Genomic DNA, 19,717 nt, shown 5'->3' with positions numbered 1-19,717 from the left:
GATTTTCCTTCCCCAATAACACTTTCCAGTGCATCTGATATTGCTCTTGAAAGTCAAGGGGCTGCCAAAGCAGGGCTGTCCATAGCCCATCACATCCTATGTTAAGACAACACAAGGAGTATAAACTACAGTAAGGCAGCAGAGTGCACTTCACGAAGAAAAAGGAGGGAACAGACTGTAAAACTTGATGTTGCTAATATAAAGCTAGCTACACAAATGAGAGCAAGCTCATGCATGCAGTTAAATTTCAAAGACTAAAACAATGACACTTTCTGACAGTTAGTCTTTATTGGTTTGTAATACACTCTAGAAGTTTCCACTTTCAATTGCGTACATTAAAAAACTACACCTTCATTCCACTAGCCTTTAATGGGTTTTTCCCCCTCCAAACTAAACACTTTTCTCTGTTCTGCTTATAGGCAAGCTGCATTATTCTGTATCAAGTCATGTATTCTTGTCAATACAAATGTAGTTGAGCTATATACTTTCAGTATCTTGAACAGATAAGGTGTTTCATTTCAGATTCTGGACTGACGGTAATGCAAGTTCCCGGAATCATTTGATGTCTGCGTGGGGGGACGAGGGAATCTTCTGAGTATATAACCCGCTACCACTTACCAAAGCACAAAATAAATGAAGTGGTATTTTGCAATCTACAGTTGCCTACACACGATGACACTACGACAACATGCACGTTCTCTCTCAAGTACAGCTGAGCAGAAAACAGGTCCCCTATTCGTGCTCTTTCTCATAAGAGAATTCATCCAGCCTTCTTCATCCCAAGTGTTAGAATGTCACTGATATTACTGCTGCTAATAGGACCGCTATACGGCGTATTAGTTTAAACTAATACGGAACATTAATGGCACAGGGCCTCCTCTTAACTACAGCTGACAAAGCCCCAAATGTTGTATGTACTGGCCTTTGCCTACTTAAGCATCTATTTCATTGATCCATGAAGAAACACATTACCCGCTCAGCATAGTTAAGAGATGGTCAGGTTTCTAAAAACTGGTCTGATTAAGTTGGTTAACATTCTTGATAGTACACTTGCTAAGTTTCTCTACAAAACAAGATCATCACTTCATATTTTACAGTTAACCTATAAGGTTATTTACTACCCCCTCTTAGCCATTTACAACCTAATATGACTGTTATTTTCCAAAAACTCAGATCTGTCCTTTGGTCTACAACCAGCAAAGCCTTTAACTTACCGGAGCCAGCCTGCAGCAAGAATATTATTTACATTCTGTAGGGCAGGCAAGAAAACTGATAGTAACCCTAAATAGCAGAAGTGATCTTCCTCAACAAGGAACTATAGCCTGGAATAAGTATTTGCGTGTCAAAGGGACAGCCTTGATCTTTACTGACTAATTAGAAATCTTACTTCAGAAACAGCTCACAAATTCACGTTTGGCTTGAGTGGCTTTTAAGAAGCAGAAGCAAGCAGACCAGATTACATACCAGAAATCAGAAGGGCTATATACTGAAAATGAGGAGAATACAAACTCTTGTGTTAAAGATGGAGGGCTTGATCCTAACAAGGAGAAATAAAAAAGCCACACCAGAAACAGGCTGTAAAAAATAAGGCCAAGGCAGATGGTATAAAAGTAAAAATATATTCTATTGCTCAGTTAAAATTCCCGCTTTTCGCCCAAGAGCTCCTTTAGAGGAATCTGTGAGTTTTGCAGGGGTTTTTTTGAAGAAGAGTATAAGCTGCAAGACTAACAGATGTCCCCGAAAGGATCCCCTTGGGCAAGATGCGTGGGGAACTTTTAACTGAGTAATAAAATACATTTCCACCTTATTTTGAACCATCAGCCTCGGCCTTATTTTTTAATCTCCGAATACCTTGATCCTAAACATTAACCTGCCAAGCACACTGATCTAACGTTGAAAAACACACACATAAAAAATAATTCACCTACGGCACTTCAGGAGGATTGCTGTTCCTTTTGTAACCATGTACCTTTGACACTAAATAAGCCCGTAGGATATCCAGGATCAAAGTTCAAGTAACCTTTATCATATAATGTGTGTCTGTCTCTCCCCACCCCCGCAACCTCAAAAAAACACATTCTAAAAAGCCATGATCCTGTGTTTTTTAGTACAGTTGCTCTCCCTTTAGAGCACATAAGAAAGTTGAATCAAGCAGAAGAGAGTAGAAAGGTAGTAGAGATGCCTGAAAAAGCTTGTCTGACTCCCAAGGCCCTCTAGCTGCAGTAATACTGCATCCGGTCCGTCCTCCTCCTCTTTCGCGATTGAAATTCTTCAAAGAATTGCTGAATGTCCTCTCTCTTAACAACCTGTTGGGAAATAAAGTCAGTAGAAGAGGATATTAAAACTGACAAAGCCAACATTATACAATTACTGCTGGGCAAAGGACAAAACGTGCTTCGTATGTGAAGTAGGCCTGCGCTCTGGATTCCAGTCATGAGTTTTGACATGGCAGGTAGTTGTGTGCCGATGAAGGGATTAAAATCCATTTTGGCAACTAAGCTGCTAAAGAGAACAAAGGTGAGTTACTTTCTTCCATGTGTGTTACAGTTGGTAATGTCCAGCTCATTCTTTCTCCTTGGTTTAACCTTTTTCTTTTCTTTTTTAGTAGCCCCCTTCCCATTGGTTTAGCCATTTTTTTAAAGTAACCCTCTTCCCATTGGCAGCAGGGTTTAATTTGAGCCAGGGGTTTCTAGTGCAGAGCCCCATAATCCTTTAAAAGCATGACAAAGCATGTGACTGATTTGTCTGTTATCACTGAAGCACCACAAAGAAGGGGAGAGTGAAGGAATACTACAGGCATGATCTTAGCTTTTACTCCACCACAGATTAATGGGAAAATTGGCTGGTCCTTATTCAGCAGCAAAAAGCAAACTACAGTTCCGGAAAGGGGGTGGGTGGGTGGGTGGGAGAGGCAGCTCTCCAGAATGACTCTGTAAATTGTAGATTAATTCACAAAGTCATCTCACATGAAAAAAAAAACAAAACCAGCATAGCAACTGATTATGCAGTAGGATGCCACAGAATGCTGAGAATAAAGGAGGATGAAGAGGGAAATGAGCTTGCAGCACCAACACCTGTGTTGAACAAAACCATTTACTTAAATGAGGTGAAAATGCTACACCTGATCGTGTCCTGAAACCTGTGCCTTAAGAATGGTTAAACAAGCTGCGTTGATGAGATACTGAATTATCCATTTGCAGAAGATTGTTTACATCTACTGAGGAAGTAACCTATGAAAATGCTTTGCTATCGCAAACGGCGTTACAGACAGAATAGCCTTCTGCTGAACACTTCACATTCCTAAGAAGTACAGCTCCACTTTAGTTCCCTACAATACAGTCAAGACTGTTACTAAGGGAATTGTTTGATTTTATATGTGTTGTGTACTTCTGTGTGGTGGAAGGTTTTGTATTTATACTGTTCTAGATTATTAAGGCACCTTAATTACTTTTTCACCTCACTAAGTAAATGGTTTTGTTCAACACAGGTGTTGATGGATGGGTATCAACTGTAGTAGCAGTAGGATTGGCGGTGTTTTCCACATTTATTATTGATATCTAGTATACTAGTCCTAATCATTATTGTTAAATGAGCTTGCAACCCCTGAGATCTTACAGACTGAATAAGAAATGGGATTTTCAAGTTGCATCCCTTCAGTTCTTCGTACACATATACTCCACTTCTGTGTACAAGTTGCGAACATTAGAAGTTGGCTATTGAAAATGGGAGAGTGACACCCTCAAACCCAGCGGGCAGGCAGAGGGAGCTCCTTATTTGGGCAGTGACTCCCCCTGATGTCACTGCCCAAATAAGGAGCTCCTTCTGCCTCCTGGCTTCCCACCCTCGGCTTATACCCGAGTCAATAAGTTTTCCCAGGTTTGGGCAGTAAAATTAGGTGCCTCGGCTTATACACAGGTCAGCTTATACACGAGTATATACGGTACCAATTTCAACAACAAGTTAATCAGATAGGAATGTCTTTCCTTCGCAACAGATCTTTTACAATTTATTTCTGGTTAACACTGAAGACAGTAACTATATTTTTCAGTTTTCCAAAAATAACCCAGTTATATTAATAAAATACGAAGTAAAAAAATACTTACAGTCCCTTCATCTGCAAACCTCCTCAGATAATCTTTTAACTCAGTTTTCAGGTCATTGTATTCTAGACAAGGAAAAAAAAACCAATTCTGATGTAATTGAGGCTTTAACCAGTGGTGGGAGTCAAATAATTTAGCAACCGGTTCTGGTGGTGAGATTCAAATAATTTAACAATTGGTTGTTCACAGCACCATTTTAACAACCGGTTCTGCTGAAGTGATGCGAACCTGCTGAATTCCACCACTGGCTTTAACCTTAGGGACGGCATCTTTACCTCCACATTTACTCACCTGACAAAGATATGAGGCAGCATCTTTCCCGTCCTTTCTCTCAACCTCCCACGCATTTTTTGTGTCCAAATAATTTAGTGTAGGTAATAATGAAGAAACTCTACACAAGTTTGAATCCTAGGATGCCCCAATTCCCCTTGATCATTTAAAGGCCAGTTCGAACAACAATATTACCTCTCTGAGAAAAGGCTAACCAAACCAAAACACTATATGAGAGTCCATGTCACCAAAGACTTTGGTCTTTCTGTTACCTTTCTGAAGAGAGAAGTTCCATTTCCAGAAAGTTATACACAGCGGACTCTGTACCATCTAGGACAGGGGTAGGGAACCTGCGGCTCTCCAGATGTTCAGGAACTACAATTCCCATCAGCCCCTGCCAGAATGGCCAATTGGCCATGCTGACTGGGGCTGATGGGAATTGTAGTTCCTGAACATCTGGAGAGCCGCAGGTTCCCTACCCCTGATCTAGGACAATACAATTTTGTAAAATACCAACGGCAGCCTCTTGAGGCCAAGCAAATACAAATAATGTAGAGCATTAACACTACGTCTAAATGTGAGTGAGAGCAACGCCCTTCCTTACATACAAATCAATATTCCAGTTCCCATCACTAGTCACATGAAGTAAAATGCCATACACCCAATTCCTCATTGGTAAGGCTGCATCTCTAGAGACTGCAAAAAAGCCACAGAACGAATTAATGGGCACCTTTCCAGAATTAGACTTTTTGTTCAAAAATAGAGCCCCACTTTCTTGCCCTAATGATAGTGTAGATATACCTGAAAACATGTGAGAAACGCTTAGGAATATCTCGGAAGAGTTGCTAAATAAGGTTCCCAGCAGTCAGATGGCAGGGCTTCAGTGCACTATGAAACTATATGCTCCTCCTCTTAGCTAGCAGCAGTCTCTGTCATGCAAAACAAGAGCTCACTGAGGTCTGCATTTGTTTTAGCACAGAGCACACAACGCCCTCCCTTCGTTACCCAAAGTACACTGCAGAAGCAACATAGACTGTACTGCAAGAGTCCACCAAAACAAGAGGAGCTGTCCATGAAACCTCTGCTGGAGCAACCAAGTAAAACGGCAGTCCTGGATCTGAGCTTGCAGGATGGGGGTGTTGTGAAGAATATGGTGTTAAAGGCTTACATAAGTTCAGAAATTTTAAACTTCAGAGAGTTATCTGCTGGTACTAAAAAACACCAAGTAAAATGAGAAACTGGCGTGTTGTGTGGTTTCCGGGCTGTGTGGCCGTGTTCTACCGATAGTAGCATTTTCTCCTGATTCTCCCTCCTTCAGACGGAGATCCTCTGAAGATGCCAGCCACAGATGCAGGGGAATCTGGAGAAGATGCTAGTAGGACTTGGCCATACAGCCCAGAAACCACACAACACCCCAGTGATTCCGGCCGTGAAAACCTCCGACAATACATTAAAATAAGAAACTGGCGTGTCGCTTCTGTCCCCGTCTGCTCCCATGAAAGGATGTTTTGAACATTCATTTGTGAATTATTAAGTCACTTACCACAGATGAGTTCTACTTGCTGGACTCTGTTCATGCTGCTGAGGGTATCCATCAGGGGGTCTCTCCTGTCCCCTTCCTGGTCACTGGTCCCTTTATTTTCATAGGCCAAGACTGTATCACACTCATCGGTTAGGAATAAGACTTCTAGATCCAAGTACATTTTCTAAAAAAAACAAAATAACAAAAGTCTTAGGACGCTAATGAATTCACTGTGACACCAACTTGCTTCATCAAACATATCTTAATAAAAAAAGCTCATTATTTTAAGTAGATTCATTGTTTTACTGCAGCAGCCCCCTATAGAATTTGAAAAATACTAATTTGTCATTGCCACACTTGCACAATGAGCACAGTGTCTCTTTCACCTGAAACACATACCCTTTGAAAACGTATTCATTTTGAGGCACCATTACTTTATATAGAAACTAGCAGCAAAGTGAAGATGCAGTGGGTGAAAGAGGAAGCATCTCCCCCAGCAGTGGGCTTTACTGGGACTGTAGCACCACCACCCCCTTGCTCATGGCATGACGCTTGCCACCTACCTGGTTGGCTTGGCGGTGGGAGAGGTTGGACAGATGTGGCTTGGGGTAGGTGGGAGGGTGAGGATAGGGGATGGTGGATAGGAATGGTTTGGAGTAGGGGAGAAAAGCAAGGTGAGGCTTGGGGTGGGGGAGGATGAGATGCAGTGGCTTGGTTTGGCAAGGAGGGTTGGAAGGCAGGCAGTATGGCAGATTGGGGGAGGGTGGAACAGAATGGGTTTGGGTGGGGGATGTCGAAAAGGTGAGGGTTCTGGTGGGGGAGGATGGCATGGTGATGCTTGGGTGGGGAAATGGTTGAAAGGGGCAGCTAGGGGTGGGAGGGGAGTTGGAAGGTGTGGCTTGGGCCTATTAATAATAACAACAACAACAACAACAACAACAACAACAACAACAACAACAACAACAACAACAACAAACCAGCTGAGGTTGTCCCAGTGGTAATCGGCACGCTGGGCGCCATCCCAAAAACACTAGGGCAGCACATGAAACATCTTTGAATTGACAAAATTAACATCTGTCAAATTCAGAAGGCAGCCCTGCTGGGATCCGCACGAATACTACGCCGATACATCACAACTTCCTAGGCTTCTGGGTGAGGCTCGAATTGTAATGAAGGCCAACTACCAGCTAAAATCTGGCAGCTGTGAAATCTACAATAATAACAACAACAACAATAACCCAGAGGCCTAGGAAGTTGTAATGTATCGGCGTAGTATTCGTGCGGATCCCAGCAGGGCTGCCTTCTGAATTTGACAGATGTTAATTTTGTCAATTCAAAGATGTTTCAAGTGCTGCCCTAGTGTTTTCGGGATGGCGCCCAGCGTGCCGATTACCACTGGGACAACCTCAGCTGGTTTGTGCCATAGACGCTGAAGCTTGATTTTCAAATCGCGGTATCTAGTGACCTTCTCGAATTGTAATGAACCAGCTAAAGACCTGGCAGCTGTGAAATCTACTATAATAATAATAATAATAATAATAATAATAATAATAATAATAATAATAATAATAATAATAATTTTGAAAAATCTAATGGCAGCTGGATGACCGAATTTTCAAATGCTAATGGATCACACAGATAGCAGACAAGCGACATTTCTTATCCACTTGTCCTTTACTACGTTGTATATTTCTAGAGACAAATTTCACCCAACTTCGAATAAGCTACTACTTCCTCATGTTTCTATCCAATCAGTCACAGTTTTATAAACAAGTTACATTCTGGATACTTCTGTAAGCAAAACACCTACCATACATTCTTTGCAAGTGCACAATTTGCTCCGCCAGTTTTGAGGCCAAAATGTGGCTGAATTGTTCTTTAGGTGTTGCTTGGTTTGAAGTTCTCGCAGCTTGCAGGTGGATGCTTCACCTTTAACAGCCTGCAGTTAAATTAAAAACCACATTTCACTTCCAAACTCATTAAACCTTACAGTTTTCTTAATTTCCTAGATGCATGTCTAACTATCTACTGCAGACTCCAAACTGAGCAGCATTATGAGGAAGACAGCGAAGCCAGAAATGGGCTCAGGTATCACACAAAGGCTTTGTGCAGAAAGGCCACTTTCTCTAACTTGCACCTGAAATTCTCAAAGGTTATCTATCGCTCACACACACAAACCAATTTTCTTAATATGGGACTGATAAAAACTTACCCTTGGCAAATCTTCCCAACAAAGAGTGTTCGAACTCAGTCACAGGAAATAAAGGAAGCCTTGGTTATTCTCAGTTCCAAAGGCACCTTTGGCATATTATAGTCTGCCCCTTCCCAAGCACAGCTTGTCCAAAAGAATAGAAGCTGTACTACTAGGGGCAGATTTAAACACTTGGATCCTGAACAGGATTTCTGCTTACGCTAGAGCTTTTGTGCAAGCATACTCACGCACACAAAAACTATAGTAGCCATTTCTTCAAAGTCAAACTTACTGTACCCCTGTCTGCATTTTCACTTGCACAAGTTCTTGTGCAACTGATTTCCAGGCACTGTAACACACAGGGAGAAAAACACTAGTGTTGCACAAGATCTTGCACAAGAAGAACTGTGCTAAATTTAAGCTTCTGCTTGGGCATTGCTGGATCCATGCTTTTATCTTGACTGTAAGGGTGCTGCCACCAGAATCCCAAATCACAGTGGAAGTTGCTTGTATAAAACACTGATCATGCCGTCCTACATTACTAGTGAACATGAATGGCGACATGACAAAAACTGACTAACCACAAGGGTTCATGCCTTTGAGACCTTAAGACAAATGCTCCTGCTGTCTGGTGTCTTACAGGCAACTGTTGCACTAGGAAGAGATTGACGCCACACAATATCAGCGGAGGAGGCAGCAGAATCAGGTTGCTAAGTGAACGCACACCCACATTCTGTCTGTCCAAGGCTTTTAGAAGCAGGCACCTGTATAAAATTATGCTTTCAGAGGACTACATACACTACACGGATCAGCCTTAATCTGCCTTCCTAGCTGCCTTTTGCACCAGAGACCTCCAGCAATAAGCATGGACAAGCAAGTCAACCAGATTTCTTTCACCAGCCACACTTGAAAATGCCTAACGTCAGCAATTTCTCTGCTTGTTAGCTGTTAATTAAAAATGGGATTACAAAATGTAAACACATTTTTAAAAAGCTCCCTTCCATTAATGGATCTCAAATACAGAACTGACAACTTGGAACCTTAACCCACAAGGGAAGGAGTGTGGGACTCACCTCCGAACATTCGGAGCCGGAGCTGGTGGACGGCTCATTACTCGGCACTGCTTTCTCTTCTTTAGTCTTTACGTGACAATCTGTACCATTTTCTATTTTAATTTCTTCAGCTTCTTCCACGTTCAGCACAGTGCCATTTTCAGCAGCAGGGGTAACTTTGGTCACAGTGGGAACTACAAAGTACAAGCATCCACACCTAATATCAGTTTATCCACAGAATGCATTGTTATTTTCTGATACGTCAAAATTTCACATTATTGCATAGACAGAAAGCGTCTCTTGGGCCTGGCCAACCTTACAAAGTTGTTGAAAGGATAATCCTCCCCCCTCCTTTCATCAACAACAAGAAAAGCTGAGAGTCCTTTCAGCCCATTCCCCCTTTCCCCTCTTCAACACCCTCTGACATTTTGGCTGTGAGGGTCTTCAAACCTCCAGCATTAGCTTTAAATTTAGCTTTTTAGGAATCTGACTTAGCTGTGGGGTGGGAGCTCTGTTTCCACAAGTACTTTGTGCTCCATAGAATCTACCCTAGACTTGCTATTGAAATGACCAGCTACCATGCTTCCTTCACTGCACTACATGCTCCCATGTATCCTGGGGTCAGGGATAGTCCAGCACTTCTAAGTTTAGCAGGTGGGGGATGTCTCCTGCCCAACATGCCTGGTCCATTTTCCTTTCTGCCCTAGGGAGATCAAGAAAGGGAAAGAGAAAGAAAAGATGGTTCTGGAGGGTTTTCTGGGCTGTGTGGCCGTGGTCTGGTGGATTTTGTTCCTAACGTTTCGCCTTCATCTGTGGCTGGCATCTTCAAAGGTGTATCACAGAGAAAAGTCTGTTTCTCACTGTGTCATGACACAGTGAGAAACAGACTTTTCTCTATGATACACCTCTTGAATCCGGCCGTGAAAGCCTTCGACAATACAAAGAAAAGATGACTTCTGAGGCAATTCCCGGGCTGTCAACCAAATTAATTTGCCTTCAAGGGTCTTGATGTTTTGTTTTGTGATCAGCGTCATTGCCTACTAGTCAAAGTGAAGTGCAGCAGGTCTGCATATGAAAGTGAAGTGCAGTGCAAAGTGAAGTGCAGCAGGTCTGTCTCTAGTTGAACAGCCGGAACCAGAAAAAGGAGGAAAATGAGAAAACGCATCACAACCGAGGAGTACAATAGTTTCCCTGAAACAGGTTAAGAGGCTTCTTTAGTAGAGGACTTTTGAAGACTAGCTGCTCTTATTTTTCTCACCTGCTAACTGAGAGGCGTAAGTCCATAGGAATGGGCAGCGATCCATGCATGCCTGACACACCATTTCATGAAAGTCCCCACTGTCTGGAGGAACAGCACCAAGATGCTAGGATGAAAGAAAGACCAAACATGCATGGCAATAAGCCAATAAACAGCAGTTCCTCAGCAAAATTGGAGAGTACAGGGGTCTATAAACCCACTAATCAGGACTTTCCATGTTTTCCATATTTCTAATGTACATGGCATTAGACGTCCAGAGTTAATTTTACCTCAAAACCTTCATCCAAATTGAATGGTGGAATTCTTATATTCAAATTATTCAAACATTATGCATTCCAGTAAAATGGAGACCTGACAGTGCAGACGTAAATACAATTAAGTATACAAGTTTGGAAGTGGAGTTTAATTATTCCAGAATAGTGCTTGTGGGATTTATGTAGTTATTTTAAACCAAACACTCTTGAAATTGCAAAGGTTTTTACAAGCTAGAAAAATCTGGTCTGGCAGCTTATAGTTACCATTTTCCATCCCTTCAATTTAATGAAGTTATTTTATTAGATGCACTCACCCTTCCATGAAACCAATCTTCGCAAATTATGCACTGGATCATTTCATCTGGAATCTAATTCAGAAGTCACACTGTTACTAAATATACCTCATGTCCTCCAAATACACACCCTAGGAAAATAAAACTTCTCTTTTGAGCAGGTACTTGCAAGTCACTTAGTATACCTCTCATCTAAAATAAAGCAGCAGATACAAAAGTGATAGTTTGAACTACAGTACTGGCACTTTCAGGAAATCATTTAGCCTCCTTATTTCACTTACTTGTTCTAGCAAATTAGCAAATTTAGTATTTTGTGAATGATACCCTAGACAACACAATGAAACATACTATGCAAAAAAATTCTGCTAGTTTCTGTAAGCTTCTGTGATTTCTAGTACTATGGAGTGCAAAGCAACCAGCTTCCCAGCTCTGTACATTAGACTCCTTGCTTCATCTGACTCCAATAACAAAATTAAGGTAGTACATTTCCTAATCAAATAGTGAAAAACTGAATAAAGACTGTTTCCATCGTCTGTTCAAGGCTCTAAGAAGCCATCTTACCTCATCATCTGGATCTGGATAAGGTCTTTCACAGACACAATACAAGCCGTAGAAATTGTGGTTATACTTATTTGCTGGATTCAACTTTGCCTTTTCCTAGAAATAAGTGACAGAACACAGCAGGACAAAACAGAAAGGCAGTTTAAACTGTTACTTAACCACCCCAGAAATAGCTTCCCATTAAAGTCTTGAGATCTTGAATACATATCACACATCTCCCCTTGAGTCTCTCTTCAGGTCTTGTGACTTTGATGTATGAAATAATTTGTGATTCCATAAGTGGCTAATTAGAACAAAGAAGATGAATTCATTTTATATTGAGAGGAAGGGGAAGATTATCTTCAATAGAACTACCTAGTTAAGATTCCAGAAGAGCCACTGGGATGTAGTGGTTAGAAGTGTCAGATTAGGGTCTGGAAAATCCAGGTTCAAATCCCCACTTGTGCCATGGAAGCTTTTTGGGTGATGGGCCAATTAATCTCAGCCCAACTTAACGCACAAGGTTGTTGTCAAGCTAAAGAGGATATAAGCCATTTTGGGTCCCCATTAGGCAGAAAGGCAGGGTATAAATGAATTAAAGAAATAAAACACAATAATGACATCTTGGAAACTGGCTCGCAATATCACTTTCAGCAACTTTGATGGTGTATAATCCCTCCAAATAGTTTCAGTTTAGCAGATAACTAAATGCATATTAAGGCTACATTTATAGCCAAGAGAAATCTACAAGCCAAGGCAGATGTCTGGGAATGCATCCAATCAACATGAGAACATACATCTGAATGAGATCCACATATACCGCACAGGACTTATCTAGTCCTCACTAAAACGGGCAGATTCATCCTTTGATACAAGCATTCAGGGCTACTAACATCTGTGCTCATCTAAGGCCAATAGTTTTAATCATACTTCTGAAATGCCCATATAAACATATATTTATGACAAGAGGTCCTGCAAGTACTAGTTCATAGTAATGCGTTTATACATTCTTTAAAATATTCATATACCAGCTTTCTACATTCACATCCAAGATAACTCAAAAGGTAACATTATTAAAACAAATAAAAACAACATAAAGATCAACCCTAAAATTACCTGCAAATGAAGAATAGTGGCAACAACAAAAATAAAAAGAGACTGAACTACAAAAACACCTGCCAGGGTGTGGGGAGAGGGCAATCAAAAGAGGTTGTCGCCCTGGGAATGCCCTGTCCTTTGAGGCCACCCCCTCACAGGGCACGTGCAGATCAATGCAATGTCCAGGCAGGAATATGAGCAAAAAGGCAACACATAAAATCCTGATCCCAGACGTTATAGGAGTTTAAATGGTAAAACCAGCATCTTGAGCTGGGTTTGAAAATGGACTATCAGTGATGATAAGCAGCCCAACAGTAGCCTCAACTGCTGTATTCTGGATTAGTTTAAATTTCTGAGCCATGCTCCAGGACAGCTTCACATTTAGTACACCACAGGATTCCAATCTAACCTGGAGGTGATGGAAGAGTCTATAACTGTGGCCAAAGCTCACTACCCTGTTTCCCCGAAAATAAGACAGTGTCTTACATTAATTTTTGCTCCCAAAAGAGGTGCTATGTCTTGTTTTCGGGGGATGTCTTATTTTTCCGCTCCACAGCTGCATGCTCTGGTTGACGGTTGACGGGCATGCTAAAAATTTTGCTACGTCTTACTTTTGGGGGATGCTTTATATTTTAGCACTTCAGCAAAACTTCTACTACGTCTTATTTTCAGGGGATGTCTTATTTTCGGGGAAACAGGGTACTTGAACAGCCGCAGTTAGTGAAATAAAACAGCCAAAATCTGGGCTACAGATTTTGATCTAACAGACCCCCAAACTTCATCCTGTAATCCCCATCCAAAATAGGCAGTCCTGCCACTACCAAATAGAACCTTTGCCTCACACAGATTAAACATCAGTTTACTGGCCCACATTAATCCCAATAATGTCGGCCAGGCTGTGGACTCAGCTTGTGACCCAACTGAAATGATTTGAGATCAGGGGACCCAAAGGTGGGTGCCCATGAGCATCACGGTGCCAGCCAACACCTTTTCTGACACCCGCCAAGTGTTTTTAGGAAATGGCCATGCCAGGCAGCTTTTGTCCAGCAAGGACTGACTACTGAAGATTTGATTGGCTGTGCAGATTTTTTTTTAAATGTTGCTTTTGCAGCAGCTGTTGCCATAACACAAAAATCTGCACTGTGTTACTGAAGTTAAGCTGCAGCAATCGTTTTCTGGCAGCCATTTTGCAGCTGCGCCCACCATGCTGTGTCAGAATTCCAAATGTGCCTGCAGGCTCAAAATGGTTGAGGAACTCTGGTCGAGATATTCACTTTTGTCCAATATTACTTGGAAGTGGATAGGTACCATTTGAGTGCTCTTGCCCAAAAATGGAATGTTAGCAACCAGACCACAGCTATTGATAGCAGAACCTGATGGAAAAAAATTTTCAACAAAATACCAAATGTTAAAAAAAAAACTAGTCTGACTACTGATTCAGTTTTTATGTTTATACTTACAGGAAGAAGCTTGCACTGCAGATTTTTGAATTTACTGTTTCCACAATCACAGCAGAAGTTTCTAGAAAAACAAACAAAATGTTCTTAGAAGGTCTTGTTAATGTCTCATACTGTTCTGTTAAAGGTGAAGCAAGTAGGCCGCTAACTACACTCGCTGGGAAGATTGTACAGAGAAATAGTTATACAGCAAAATGTATATATCTGATTTATGATCTAGTATTGCTCAATCCTGCCTTCACCCACCAGAATAGCCCTATCTCAGAAGCTAAACAGGGTCATCCCTGGTTAGTCTTGGATGTGAAACCACCAAGGAATACCATGGTCACTAGGCAGTGACAGGCCATGGCAAAAAACCTCTGAGTGTCTCTTGCCTTGAAAACCCGCCAGGGTTGCCGTAAACCAGCTGCGAATTGAGGGTACAAAAAAAATATAACAACTCAGTTTCACAGTGTTGAAATGCAGATGTAGGTAGCTTAACAAACATACTACTGTGAATAAAGCTGTGACGAACTGGGCTTCCCATTCTTTTTCAATTCAAAGTCTGGATCTTTCTCACTACAGATTCACAAACCATAAACACAGCTGCAGCAAAGAAGTGTGCTTGGCTTTCTAAAAACATTACACTTTTATCCTTCTGAAGATCAGAATCTTAGAAGATACCGTAAAGTTCTCAAACATGATAAAATGGTTTATACAGCCTTTTAAGCTCTTGTCAGTCACATTTCTCTCTCAATTAAAATCAAGAATATTTTCAGGAACGCTTACTAGACTCTTCTTTGGGCGGAAACAAATAAAATAGCTACTTGGTTAAAATGGACGGATTTACAACATGGAACAAATGTTCCTTCACAACACAGCTCCACCAGGCAATCTTACCTTTTTGTATACAGCTCAAAGAGTTTGTGAGTTCCATGACATTCGTAACTGCATGCTAAACAGATCCCTGCTGGTTCTTCTCCTGATGGCGTACAGGTACTGCACGCATACAGGGCTTGCCTCTTAACAGCTCCCTGCAGAGAAAACCATGATATAAAAATGGAGATGCAGAAAATAATGCTGTAGTGACAATTCAGTGATATGGTGAAGTATCAAAAATAGCAATTTGAGTTAGAGAAATCAGATTCAGCTTTCAGTCTCACAGAGAATTGTAGTGAATTATGTATTTCTTCATCAGCTGTAGCTGTAAGGCACCAGCACAGATGTTTAATTTCTGGTCCAACCAGGTGGTCAGGTGCCACAAAACAATTTGTACTTGAACTGACACTTGCATGCAAAAGGTACATAAAGGTATACAAAATTAGCAGCGTAGTGCTACACACACAGCAGTAATTATCCTGAACAAGCAGTACTAAAGAGCTAAAAATACATGAGTTAAAACTCTTATTAGCCGCATATATTTAATCTCAGCCAAACGGCCAAGAAAAATTCTAAAATTTTATAACAGCAATCATTTATCAGGCTTTTCTAAAACCCTATTTTGGATTATAAGAATTCACTTAAAGGATAGCCATTAATGATGATTGCTTTTTTATTTTTATCTATTATTGTATGTGTAGTTTTATTCCCTCTCTCAGGGCACTTTTGCACATGCAGAATAATGCACTTTCGATCCACTTTCAATGCACTTTGCAGCTGGATTTTACTGTACGAAACAGCAAAATCCACTTGCAAACAATTGTGAAAGTGAATTAAAAGTGCATTATTCTGCATGTGTCAAAGTACTCTCTGTCTTTAGAACAGTAAATATTATTTGATTCCATTTTCTTTTTTCTGTTCGGTTCATTTTTCCCTATGAATTTTAAAAAATTATTTCAAAGAACTTATTCACCTAAGCAGTGTTTGTGAAGTTTTAATCATTGCTGAGGTTAGATGTGGGATGATGATAGTGAAATGAGATACACATCAAGCGGTCAGAGCTGGATATCACAGTACTGAGTTGAGAAAAGGCACAAATTTCTCACACAGACCTTTAAAAAAAACCCTCAACACATACCAAACATTAACATTAAAGAGTTGGCTGATGGATATCAGGCATAAAGATCTTACTGAACGTATACCTGAAATCTGAGTATAGTGTTCACTTTTCGTAAATATACCTATACAAAGAAGCCCTGCCTGGGTACAGGATGGCTTGGAAGCCCTATCAGAACGCGCTTTTCTACTTTCTCACCATGGCTGTGGACAGTGCCATGAAATCACATCCAGCATAGGCTTCCCCCTCCTGTGGTTTCTAAGGCAAGAGAGGTGGCTTGCCAATGCTTGCTTCTATGAAGCAACCCTGGACTTTCTGGGTGGTCTTCTGTCCAACTACTAATCCAGACTGTGTCTACTTAAGTTTCGAAGATCGGGCTAGCTTGGGCCATCATGACAGGTCATTCCAACTTGCAAATTAGAAAGAGAGGGAAGGCAGGTATCCCAGTAAGGGTTGTTTTTATGTTATTCAAAGGTTCTGTTTCTAGATTCCAAGTTGGAATGACTCACCAGGATGGCAGCAGTCAACAGAAAGGAAAGGCAGCAAAATCAAAACATTTATGAAAAGTTTAACACAGCCAGCAATCCGACAGACAAAAGATCAGAAGAGAAACAACTTCAGCAGCTACTGAATGAAGGCTGTGTTGGGGGCAAGTGTTTAAGGTGGATCTCAGGCACAAGTAAGAGATGTTTAGTTCCTACTGTTTGGTTTGACCACAGAAAAAAAATCGATTTTTACCTGAATGGGATTTTATCATGGTTTTAAGGTTGAAGTTTGTTGTTTATGAAATGGTTTTAACTGGTTTAATTGGAATTTTAAATGCAACTGTGTTTACTGATTTGTACACCGCTCAGAGCCCTTAGGTAGGGGATAGGGCGGTATATCAAAATTGATAGATAAATAAATAAATAAATAGATAGATAAACTTGCCCTGCAACTACTGTAAATTATTATTATTATTATTATTATTATTAATTGAATTTGATAAACCGCCCACCCCCGAAGGGCTCTGGGTGGTGTACAACAAAACCACAACTAAAACAATGTGCACAATAAACAGCAAGGAATAAACTGAAACAACAACCTGCTATTTTATTGTGATAGTCTCAGTGTCTCCCTGCCGCTGGAGTTATGCTTTTGCACTCCCATTTTTATTTCAAATATGTTGGCCAATTTATCCAGGTTTGGAATACAGGACCCTGTATTTTGTACACACATACGTACGTACAGACGTATATCACATTCCTGAGTTCTTTGTGCAGTTTTAAACTGAGATCTATAAGCCGACTAGGACTTGGAAGGTGAGGGGGGAGTCCAAAGAAAAGTGGAGTATAAATTTCTTGAATAAAGAGGAACATTTTAGGTGGGGGTTCCCTTCCCGTTCTCAAAATGCGCATTCGTAGCCACACTGGGAGGGGGGGAGAAGGATTTGTTCCTCGCGCCTCCTCCCCACTTAGAAGCGACCCCCTCCCGTCCCCACCACACCCGCCCGCCCTCTCCCCTCCCTCACCTGAGAGTAGCTGCAGCGCTCGTGGTCGCTCCCGCCCAGCACGGCGCGCGCCTCCTTCTCGAGCTCGTCGTTCTCAGCCAGCACCTCGGCCAGCGACACCACGGGCTCCTCGGCGCTCCTCTCCCCTTCGCCGGCCGCAGACTCGGGCGCTTCTTTTTCCATCTCGCGCCACAGCCCCTTCTGGAGAGCCCAGTCGAGGAGGAGGAAAAGGCGGGAAAGCTCTAAAACTGCCACCAGGAGGCGTCGCAGCTAAAACCGGAAGCGGAAAAAGGCTATAGCGCCATAACTCTGCAGGGGGGGGGGGAAAGACGCTAAGCGGGAAAGGTGCAGCGGCTGCTCTCAGAACAAAAGGCTATGGTCACGTGACTCCCGCGAAGGGGCACGTGAGCGGTCAGAGCCAATCATGAGAAGGAGAAGAAGAAGAAAACGCCGTTGTGGGCGGAAGGAGACAAGCGACGTTGGCGGGACGAAACGTGTGCAGAAGATTGTTTGGAGGCGGCGCCAAAGGAGCGGTAGGTAGCCTATTGGGAGCTTCGACCTGAATTAGCTTGTCGCTTTCTCTTCCGGGTAATTTGGGGGCGGGCGCTGATCTCAGTCGTCCTTGGATAGGCTGTTGGTTTCCTGCGGGGCGGGAAAGATGGAGCTCCGGGGAGAACTGACAGGCCGGGACGGGTTGAAGCATCCACTGCGAGTTGGTTGCCACCCACCGGGAGACCTGCGGAGCTTGCTGAGTGGCTTGGGCCAGCTGAAGGAGCAGGTGTCGGCGCTGCTGGGTCCGCTGGTGGAACAGGAAAGGGGCAATGTCGGGACTCGAGCTGGGACTGGAGGTGAGGGAGGGAGAAAGGCGCTTTACACACACAACACACTGGAATGTGCTTTTGGGGTCGCCATTCCTGAGGACAGGGTTCTTCTGTGTAATCTGCTAATATAGGTCTTTTGCTTTTTAAAAAAGATGAGGAAGATACAGATGAACAGGAGGAAGATGAGGAAGAAAATCATATTAATGCCAAAGCGTGTCCTGATGGGCCACCATTAAAACGGACAAAAACTCTCTCCTGACAAGAACTGTACGTGGAATTTTGTAAGAATGTAAATTGTAATGATCCTTTTTTCCCTCTGTTGGCATACTTCTATGCCATTTTAATATCAAGAAAAAATATCTTTTTAACAGTTACCATTAGTAGTAACAAAATGAATGTTTATATTTTTGTGTGACTTCCCTGCTTGCACAGTGTGATATTACAATTTAAAATCTGTAAATAACCACAAAAGTTCAACATCTGTGAGAATAGCAATTCAGTTTCAAGTGTTAAGTGTGTTGGCTGATGAAATAATTTAACACAATTTAAATACCTATCTCTCAGCCTTAGGGTTTTTTCCCCCTTTGTAATAAGTATCTCCTGCTTTTGTGATAAGTATCTCAAGTGATACCAGCACACCAGACATTTGAAACAAGGCACTGCTTTGAAGTAATGGTTACAAAAATTATACTCTTAGCTTCAGTTAAATTGTTCCCATCTGGAGTTCCAGTTATGTGCATGTACAGGCTTGTATATGTACAATTAAGCTCTCTCTCTTACTTTCCCAGCCATGTATTTTTTTAATTTGTCAACTTTAGATTGATTACATAGTAAACCTTTTTGTGTGTGTGTGTGTGTGTATTACGATCTGATGAGTCACAAAAACTTTTTAGGGTTCTTGACATTTATTAAAACATATTGTGCCTTCTTTCTAATTATAGATAGCAACTAAAGATGACTTACAAATCAACCAAAACTGGTTGACAAAATGAGCCCATATTTTCCTCAACCAACTTAGTTCTTCACAGTTTAATAGCAATCAAACACCCGTCTATCAAAGAGTATGAAAGTGGGCCACTTCTTCAAACAAACCGCTTCAAAGAACTGGAACAAGTCCCAAAATGAACTCTGGATTTTTTAAGCAAGTGAATTCTCTGAATATTGTTGATAACATGAATTTATACTAGTGTCTAAATCATGTTTGTATACTGGTATTCCATTATGTTCACAAGTCTGTTTCGAAGCAAGTCACCTATTGATCAGTAGGTCTTACTCCCAGGATCAATAGTCTTATTCTTTAGCATTGAACTTTCAGTGGCCTGTGTTTGTAAATAACATTGAAGTTCTGTCACAATTCTAATTTTATTGTGCATATATAAGTCATATCAAAGTAAAAC

At 41.6% G+C, this 19,717-nt stretch overlaps 1 protein-coding gene across 1 annotated transcript; it reads right to left on the bottom strand.

Annotated features, from left to right (window-relative positions):
* Positions 1–269: 269 nt before the first annotated feature.
* UBR7 (ubiquitin protein ligase E3 component n-recognin 7) lies at positions 270–17,885 on the bottom strand. The gene is given in 12 exon segments (XM_048485257.1): positions 270–2,258; positions 2,261–2,306; positions 4,104–4,165; positions 5,914–6,076; positions 7,703–7,831; positions 9,157–9,329; positions 10,394–10,499; positions 10,962–11,015; positions 11,502–11,597; positions 14,039–14,099; positions 14,915–15,048; positions 17,521–17,885. Coding segments are annotated over 12 exon segments (1,320 nt in total). The 5' UTR covers positions 17,683–17,885; the 3' UTR covers positions 270–2,124.
* Between the last annotated feature and the right edge of the window lie 1,832 nt (positions 17,886–19,717).

The sequence above is a fragment of the Sphaerodactylus townsendi genome, linkage group LG02 (genome assembly GCF_021028975.2).
Source record: "Sphaerodactylus townsendi isolate TG3544 linkage group LG02, MPM_Stown_v2.3, whole genome shotgun sequence".
Taxonomy (NCBI): domain Eukaryota; kingdom Metazoa; phylum Chordata; class Lepidosauria; order Squamata; family Sphaerodactylidae; genus Sphaerodactylus; species Sphaerodactylus townsendi.
Note: the sequence above shows the minus strand (reverse complement) of the source record. Positions and strands in the feature narration are given on the sequence as shown.